At 39.2% G+C, this 9,440-nt stretch overlaps 1 protein-coding gene across 2 annotated transcripts; it reads right to left on the reverse strand.

Moving 5' to 3' along the window:
• Nucleotides 1-2,947: 2,947 nt before the first annotated feature.
• On the reverse strand, nucleotides 2,948-9,240 carry ZNF706 (zinc finger protein 706). 2 transcript variants are annotated; one of them, XM_045861437.1, is made up of 4 exons: nucleotides 8,968-9,240; nucleotides 5,560-5,696; nucleotides 3,904-4,011; nucleotides 2,948-3,254 (listed from the first exon to the last, which is right to left on the reverse strand). In XM_045861437.1, exons 2-3 carry the CDS (start codon nucleotides 5,692-5,694, stop codon nucleotides 3,916-3,918), a joined length of 231 nt encoding a protein of 76 aa, XP_045717393.1. In that variant the 5' UTR covers nucleotides 5,695-5,696; nucleotides 8,968-9,240; the 3' UTR covers nucleotides 2,948-3,254; nucleotides 3,904-3,915. The 2 variants fall into 2 exon arrangements, with proteins under 2 accessions (XP_045717393.1, XP_045717394.1); XM_045861438.1 differs by lacking the exon at nucleotides 8,968-9,240 and adding an exon at nucleotides 8,584-8,734.
• Nucleotides 9,241-9,440: the final 200 nt, after the last annotated feature.

Consider the following 9,440-nt stretch of genomic DNA (forward strand, 5'->3'; position numbering starts at 1 on the left):
TATAAAAACCTAAACCATCATTCATATGTATAGAAAAAGATGCATGCATAAAAAATGATTAAAAAGTACTATGACTTTAACGTAATTACTTCACAACTGTAGATATGCCCGTTATGGACATAAATAAATGACTTAAGTCTGTGTCTACATGTACAGATTTTAAAGTTGGAGCCATACTATGGGCAGAAATTGGAGCTAATGAAGGGCTGCTCAAAGGCAAAACCCGTTCCCAAAGGACAGCAAGTCAGTGAACAGCTTATCCAAAGAACATTGAAAATAAAAGACATTTAATTTTTGATTTAATATGGTAATCCACAATGAATGACAGGATAAACTTTTATTAATAAAAATATCTATTATCTCATTTAAGTTGTTAGATGTTTTATTAAATCTACACACTGGAAATTCCTAAGATTTTTTAGAAACTTTTACAACAGATAAAATTCGGCTAGCTGGGAATATTTCAGAATATAAAGTCACAGTAAACACAACCCCCTGGTGTTGATCTTCATTGCTATACACTCCAAAAATTATGTATCTCTGTCTAAAACCAAACCAAACCCAAAACACCACAAAAATGAAAATCTAGCACAAATGAATTGAGATTCAGTACTTTAAATGTTGGTAAATTCTACCTTATTCATGTGATATACATCTCAGAACTGAATTATGGTGTAACTAATTAGCTATTATAGTATTTTAAATATAAAACCAAAAGTGTTATCTCAAATCTGAGTCAATGTTGTAAGGAGTTATCCACCCAATTAACGGACCTACAGATGTTTTTAATATTATTTTATATTACTAGGCAATTATTTCCCTCTTCCAACAACTTAGTACACATCCTACAGGGTGAGGTTTCAGAACAACATGCTTCCTTTCATTTCTAAGGATATGCTATAGATCCAAAATAGACTACAGGAAAAACAATGAGAAATGAAAGAAATCTCATCACCCTTAAAACTACTCAGGAGACAATTCTGAGTTGAAAATGAAAAAACAAAAAGGGAAGAGGCAATATAAAAACCCCTAACATGTAGAAGAAATTAGACTAGTTTGGTTTTCTTTAACATCTCCTTTAATAAGACATTACAGAACACAACTGAGCCCCGTGTGCAGGTAGAGAAAGGGGTGCAGGTCCATATGAAGGGGAATAGGAACAAGCTGAATCTTAGCTCCATTCCTTTTGGCAACTATTGGAAATACAGAATACAAACGGACCAATTCTCTCTTGGTGTATTTCATCAGGTCTTTGAAGACATCATTTAACAGTTTTATAATGAACTTTGCTGTAATCTGTTAAAGAATCTTTGAATTAAATAACAAGGATGTTTAAGAATTTAAATTTTCCCCTTACAGCAGATTTAGCTCAAACACAATAAAGGGGATTGTCCTAACAATCCTCACACAGAGGATGAGAACTGACACCTACGCAAGATCAATGCAGCCAGTCCTATCACTGAGACGGTTAAACATGATGTCCTCAGCTGCTTATAAAAGAGGGTTAAATACAAGAACAACAAGCTTTTATTCTGAGTCAATCAGTAAAACGAATGAAAAAAAAATTAAACCAAAACTTGTGAATGGTTTTTAAATGATTTGTTACTAAACATAATATGCTCATAGCACTTTAAAACCTTTAAATTGTAATTTAACCAGAACTTCTGTAATACCCACCACAAGCAATTAGGCAAAGTCTAATAGTCTGGTAATCAACATATAAGGAAATAACATTAAAATCTGAAACTTAGGAAATTAAATACATGAAAAAAATCATTATTTTAAAGTAATAGTATAGGAATAGGAATTGCTAAGAAATTATCACCACTGAAGATTTTCCTCAAAATATCTTATTTTAAACTTACAATGAAGACAAACAAGGTGGGCACGGCAAAAAAACAAATGCAGCGATGAGTTACAGCAGAAAGGAGGAATGCATTTTTAAATCCACAGGATCAGGTTTGTGGCTCTAAGCAATTACCAGTAAATAATTGAGTGTTCTTCCTATTATATTAACTTTAAAATTTAAACTGAGTTACAGCAGTTTCACTCGTAAAGTTAATAGCTAACCCAAGCAAATTAGAAGAACCCTAAAATTAGCCTCCCTTAACTGGGTAGGATTTACCTCAACCATCTGAACCAACCCACTTCCCCATTCTTGGAACCAAATGAATGTGGATACTGGCTTAACACTTTTCTGGTTCAGACGGAAATCATATAATACACAGTCTTTGATTTTAGGAATCAGCACAAAGTAAACTCCCAAAATCAACGACTCAGAAAGAAAAGGAGGGAGAAGGTTCTGGGAATTAACCCAGCCACAAGTCATTCCAATCTTCCCGTTCATGCAAAATCCATTGGTCAAATCGTTAATAAGCTCCAAAAACTTCAACATTATGAGTTTCTATATCAAATTACAGAATTTGAAGAATGTTCAAAGAATCCAGCATAATTTATGAAAGATAAATCTTTACTAGTTCACATACGTTCCATCATATTTTGTAATAAATGATTAGGCTTACTGATTATTTCATTACGGCACGTATTTCAGAACCTAGTTTTTCAGAAGGGCTCACTAACGATCCAACCGCTTTAGGAATGTATCACTTATCTCTACAGGGCATACCTAACTGGTATCTATAGCCAAGTTATATAGCAAGTTGAAATATTCCAACCTCAAACACATGGAACAATCAGAAGAGAAAATGACATATGATTGCAATATACTAAGGAAGCAGGTAAGTCATTCCTCACCTAGGCAGCTGCCAATAAAATTGTGTACACAAATTTAATAAATGAGTCCGCTCTAGTTCAACTAATGAACCTGCCACTGAGCTGAGAGGGAGATAAGAATTGCGCTTGCAATTCTAGCTGATGAATTCATTACATTTTTATAAGGCAAATAATGTGAAAAGTTAGAACAGAATTTCTAGAACCATTTATCCTGTGATGTTGTAAAATCAAAGTACTACTTTATTAAATGAGTTATTTTACACAATATGAACATCAATATAATTACAATTGTAAAAAATTTTTTTATAACAAGGATGGACTGATTTTCAGATTTCCAAATTAGAGTCAACTGTACATTTACACAGAATTGTCTTTGCATGAAGCCCAAAGGGAACAGCATAAAAATGAGTGTTTCTGTAGCCCCTTTATTTTTGCTGATCAACAGTTTGTTAGAAAAGCAGCTGCAGGTTTGTTACCTAAGGTCTGGGACAGTAGAAGAGTCAGAGGTGTCATGAATTCACCTGTAAAACATAAGCGAAATTCTCTGTGAAGGAAAGCACTGCACAAATACAATTTACAAATATTTCAAATATCTAAAAAAAATACCCCCACAATACTCATAAGCTATCAAGTTAGTTTGACAGATCTTTCAATGGGATTTTGTAAACAGAACTCTGATTAATTTACTCAAAAAGAAATTTCTTGCACCACTACCACCATCACAGCTATTTAGGAAGAAAAAAAAAAGAAACCCAACCACACAGAAAATCTAAGCCGATTATTTTCAAGCAACCACTGTTAAGTACCTCTAAAAGGCTCTCAGGAACATTGGTCTGCTTCATTTCTCTGAGCAAGACCCTCAGTACCTTGGAAATAGTTATTTTCTTTAAGCTGACAAGTCTCTTCTATTCTTGGACCAGAGTTGGCCAGAATCCCTTCATTCCCCACCATTTCTGGCTATAGCAGTAAGTAGAACTTTTATGTAGTAAGGAACTTCTAGTTCATCAGGATATGCTCTGAGAAGTGGACTTCTAACAATTGTTGAACATTAACTTAAAAAGGGGAAGCAATCAAGACAGCTAGACGGTAAAATCAATTTCACAATTATGGAAGACACTTTTGTTCTTGAATACAACCCTGACATTAACAAAAAGAAAAAAGGTCAATTACCTGTAAACAACTTTATGCCTGAACATCAGCCAATTCTGGAGGAAGTGGAGTCTTAGGATGCTTGCTCTCAAAGTGCTGCTTGAAGGTCTTAGGGTCTGGCATTTGTGTCTAATTACAAAAATTGTACAAAAAAAAGAGTCAGACCTCATAAAAAAATGACCATGTAATAAACAAATGCCTAACATACTCCCACATTGCATACAGGGTGGGCCAGAGAATGAAGTATTCTGCTCATCTAGCAGCAAATCAGTAGCTTGTTCTGCACTATTATGTTAAGCATGTTACCAGAATTCTCACTGATCTTCACAGTAATCTTACATGAATTCCTACTATGCTCATATTACATGATAGGGAAACAAAAACCGAAAGCTTAATTTGCTCAAGACCTATGCTTTAACCTAGTGCTAGGTACTGTAGCTCTCAAATACCATACTATACTATACCAACTTCCCTAGGCAAGGACCTTCAATTATTAGTTCAATTTTGAGTGTGCATCAAAGTTCAATATGAACAAGATATTTAACACAACAGATCTGTCTTTTATGAAGTCAGGAACTTTTATTTCATTAGTAATGACTTCAACAGATAACCCAGGAATCATGTATTATCAAGATCCCTCCCCATCCATCCTAGCAATCTCTCTGTGTACATTTCCTTTAGAATTTCTATGTGCTAACCTCGAGGGTGGTGAGCTTAAACCAACGGGCAAGAAAGACTCTGGCCTGAAAAACTCGTTTTGTCCAGAGAGTGGACACTGGAGCTGGACTACCTGGGTTTAGATCCTAGCTTTTCTATGTCCTAGCTGGGTGACCTGTGCAAATTATTTAATTCCCATGACTCAATTTATTCTTTTGTAAAACGACTACAATATAAGTACTTTTTCTCATTGGGTTGTTGTGTGGATTAATGGGCTCATCCAGGTAAAACACCTGGTTTAGTGCTTTGGCACATAGTAAGCACTCAATAGCAGCTGCTATGATTCTCCTTCAACTCTAATAACACACGCGTGAACAAACTCCATATAGTTTTACAGACATCCTAACAATGGACTTAGTGAAAGAAAACAAAACAATCGTATAATGAGTCTTATTCAGTGGTATCTTATGTAGTTTAAAACTAAACTGACTTCTTAATATATATCTGACTTTTTAAAAAGATTTTATCTATTTATTTTTAAAAAGGGGGAAGTGAGAAAGAGAGGGACAGAAACATCAATGTGTGGTTGCCTCTTGCACGCCCCCTACTGGAGACCTGGCCTGCAACCCAGGCATGGGCCCTGACTAGGAATTGAACCAGTGACCCTTTGGTTTGCAGGCTGTCACTCAATCCACTGAGCCACATCAGCTAGGGCAGATCTGAGCTCTTTACAAAGTTCAAAGTGTATTATTTCACCTTAAGAAGGCATCTTTATTCACCCCGAGGAAAGGGACTTTGTTCACTCCTTTCCAGCACCTGGAAAACTGCCTGGCTACAGGAGCCATTCAATAAAGTGTTTGTTGAAGGAAGAAAGATGGATTCGTACAATAACCAGTTCTGAAATCTACTATTTCAAGTAAAGCATTTATTTTGACATGACTGCAAAATTTTAACCTATACAAATGAATCTTTAATGAAAGAACTGTCCATGGGAAAGCTATGTCTTTCAATTTCCCTTACCCTACAGACAGTGCAGGTATATATTAAGGCAGCTTTGGCAGCAGCCTTTTGGTCGTGCCCTTGTTTCTTCTTTTGTCCAGCTTGCTTTTTGGCATTTTTCTGCTGAGACTGAATCTTCTGCTGCCCACGAGCCATATCTAAAAACAGAAGTTGAGGCATTAGAGTAATTTATTTACTTTAATACAGAATAATCTAAACATGATTAACAATCTCAGAATCAATGGCTCAAATTTCATAGAAACAGTTGTTAATCAAAATGTATGGGTTTTCAAATTCTCACATACAATGCTACTAGAGAATAAATTAGTACAACCATTGTATAAAACTGTCTGTAGTTGTTTATAACCTAACAATTCCACATGGTATGTATCCAACAAAAATGCAAATGTATGCACACCAGCGATTTTCAACCGGTGTGACCTAAGAATTTTTAAAGCATGCAACACCTGACTATTTAGTCAGGGGCACTGGCCTCTTTCCCCTTAGATGGTCAAATAAAAACATGACAACAGCCAACACAGCAATTGCCATCCATTGTGAATGAATCATAATCATAGCTATTTTTCCTGTCAGATCAACAAATAGATTTTGGTGTGCCGCAGAGTTTTAGTAATTAGTTTACACGTGCCACAAGATGAAAAAGGTTGAAAACTGTTGATGTACATCAAAAGACAGAGTACGAGAGTGTTCAGACCACTTGTTTCCAAAACTGGAAAAAACACAAATGTCTATTAGTAGTAAAATGGATGTGTATTTTTTTTACAATGAACTACTACGTAGCATTCAAAAAGAAAAAATTATGTCACATGACTACAACTCAATATTAAAGGAAAGAAACCCAATACAAAGAACATATGGTATACAAAGTTCACACAGGCAAAACTAATAATCTGGAAGGCAGTGAGTGACTGGGAAGAAAGGACATGAGGGGGATTTCTGGGGTGTGATAATATTTTATATCTTGATGTGAGTAATGGTTATATAGGTGTGTACACTTGTAAAACTCACTGAGCTATCCACCTAAGATTTCTGCACTTACATAATCTTCAAGAGTTTATCAAAAAGTTTAGCCTCCTTCCCCAATCATTTGTTGGGTAACTCCGCAAAGGTGCGTTCCCCTTCCAGTGTTCACTGCTGTGACCTGACACGCACAACTTGAAGAGAAATAAGAGCTGTCACCTAATGCCTCTAAAAGAGATTACAGGAGCTACGGGGACTGTTCTCTTAAATACTAAGGTTTCACAAAACTCCTGTGCTGTTCTAAATCTTTCTTAAAGACTGGCCATAGCTGGACAATTATTAAATAAGATTAAATTAGTTCCCAGTTGAGTGAACAAGCCTTATTAAAGGGTAAGGGTACTTGTATAAAAATGAAAGACACCATTTTCTACTATTGGTGGACTGTAAATTTTAAACTTTTAAATCATTGCGGGACATAAACATACAATGGATCTACCTCAACGTCCCCAGAAAGGAGTACTGATTTTTTTTTTTCTGACTGGAACCCTAACTAGTTTATGGATATGAGGTCAAAGCATTTCATAGAAACACCTGAGCTTCTCCCAAAAAGGGAAACTGAAAAAATACACCAATGGGACAGGTTCCCTCCAGCATTGACTACTAAACTGAAAGTCAAATAAAATACAGAGGATGATCAGTGCTTTTCTAGAAAGCCAGTTGAATATTTTAACAAATTACAAAAATGTTTAATATGCAAGCCTAACATAAGAACCCTGTTTTTACCAAATAGTGGTAAATATTACCAGATGTGTTAGTTCTTAAACTTCCATTTTCTTAAAAACCAAATTCCAAGCCAAATGGAATAATTTTTTTCAAAGTACATTTAAGTCCAAATGTTATGGCAAGCGTACAAACCTATTGCTATGGAAATAGATTTGGGATACTTACATATTATTCAGATAATAGTACTGTAGTTGGTACTCAATCTTCCTGTACTGAAATGTTTGTAATGTCTCAATGTCTTAGTATCAGAACATTACATTAGAACACTTCAGTCCTCTCATGCATCTGAACTCTTCCACGCGATGTATGCTATGTATGTTAATACACTGATTGTGTGGGTAACCTCCTAATTCCTCTACACTGGGGGAAAAAACTCTTAAAAAATTGCAGTCCACTAATACAGAACTTTGATGGTTATCAGTTTCTTGATAAGCAGTGTCATTAGATACACGTTAGTTTTTAACTTTTGTATGTCAGATTTCCCCTCAAATATAATACCACACAACAGATTTAACCTACTTCCCACTGTATTTAAAAACTAACAAAAAAACCCATAAAAACTCTGTAAGAGACTGGTCACTTTTTCTTATTTTTAAAACAGAAACCTTAATACCAGGTAAAGGAACTAGAAACAGTCTAAATTCGTAGGGTAGGCCCCTAACGTCTAACAAGCAACTGCGTTGATTTCCTTTCTGAAAGTAGAAATGCAAACGCACAAACCACCTGCTTTTGGACAGTTCAGGGCTTGCTCCCAAGCCAATCGTATTTTCTGCAAAATCTTAAACATAACGGCTCCTTGATTAAATGTGACAAACTGAGGGGCAAGAAGTCATTTACAAATACCTAAAAGCTGTTTTTTAATGTAACTATGGTTTTCCGAAGGGGTTGCAAAGAGGGAAGTAGTAAAAAGAATAACGAGTTCTTTTAAAATGAGGAGCTCTTTACAGGAGGCAACAAGTAAGCACTGCCCCAAAGATTCTATTAAAACCAAAACCAGAATGAATAAGAGAAAATTTTGGATCCAGGAAGTAGGATCATTCTCCATAACCACTGAAACGCCGAACAGGCCCGTGCAGTTATCAACATCAGACCCTAGATTTTTAAATACATCCTTTTGGGAAAGGGAGAAGATGAAAGCACCAGGACTAACGTCTATTTCATCCAACACTTCACTGACCGCAGATGCGGGCTAGCCCACCTTCTTCCCAAACCCGCCTCTCTCGCCTCGGGGAGCCCCCTCTCCTCTTCCCCACCACTAAGGGCCATACAGCCCCCACCTACCCTCCACTTCTCTCCGACCCCGGCCCGAGACGCGCCTACTTGAGGCCTCAGCTGCCCGAAACCTGGCACCTTCGGCTACAGGGAGCCCCGGCGTCGAGAAAACGACCAGCTGCTGTCGCCAGGGGGTAAGGTTACCGCTCAGCTCCCGCGGCTGGCCTGCGACCCGGCCACCTGCAGGGCCTGGCAGGCGCCCGAGCTTCCCCTCCTTCCCGCAGCCCGCGCCGAGGCAGGATTAGCCCGGCGGCCCCCGGGGAGGCGGGGTAGGCCAGCAGCCCCTCGCGACCCCCGGCGACCTCCCACGGTTCCCGCCGACCCCGCCAGTGAGCGCCCACCCCGGTTCCCCGGCGTCCTGCGGGCGTTAGCGCCGCCCCCAAAGCCACTCACCCGGGCCGGGACAGTCTTGCGTCGGAGAGACCGCGCAGCGCGAAGGGGCCGGAGGAGGTGGCCAGAGGGAGAGGAAAGGGGAGCGCGCCCAGCACCGCTTTGGCCTCCTGCACCCGCCTAGGAGGGGAAAGAGGAAAGCCTGAAGCACAACAGCTTGCGCCTCGCACCCGCCGCCGCGCTCGCACCCGCCGCCGCCTCAGTCTTGGGAAAGGCCACTAAGCCTCGTGCCCGCGCACGCCGCGCGGCTCTCCCAAAAGCCCCAGTGCCCGCCCGCTCCTCCTAGCCCCCGCCCACCCCCCCGACTTGCCTTCCTGCTGCGGGCTCCTCCCCGCCCCGCTCGCACGCCCGCTCCCTTTCCGGTCGCGCTGGCCAATGGCAGCGCTCCCCTATTACATAAACCCGGGAGGGCGGAGCCTGGTTGCGATGGCTGGCCTTGCAAGCTGGGAACCGCAGGGTTCGTCGTCCCCTGTCCC

The sequence above is a fragment of the Phyllostomus hastatus genome, unplaced genomic scaffold (assembly GCF_019186645.2).
Source record: "Phyllostomus hastatus isolate PE091 unplaced genomic scaffold, TTU_PhHast_1.1 phas_scaffold_21, whole genome shotgun sequence".
NCBI classification, from domain to species: Eukaryota; Metazoa; Chordata; class Mammalia; order Chiroptera; family Phyllostomidae; genus Phyllostomus; species Phyllostomus hastatus.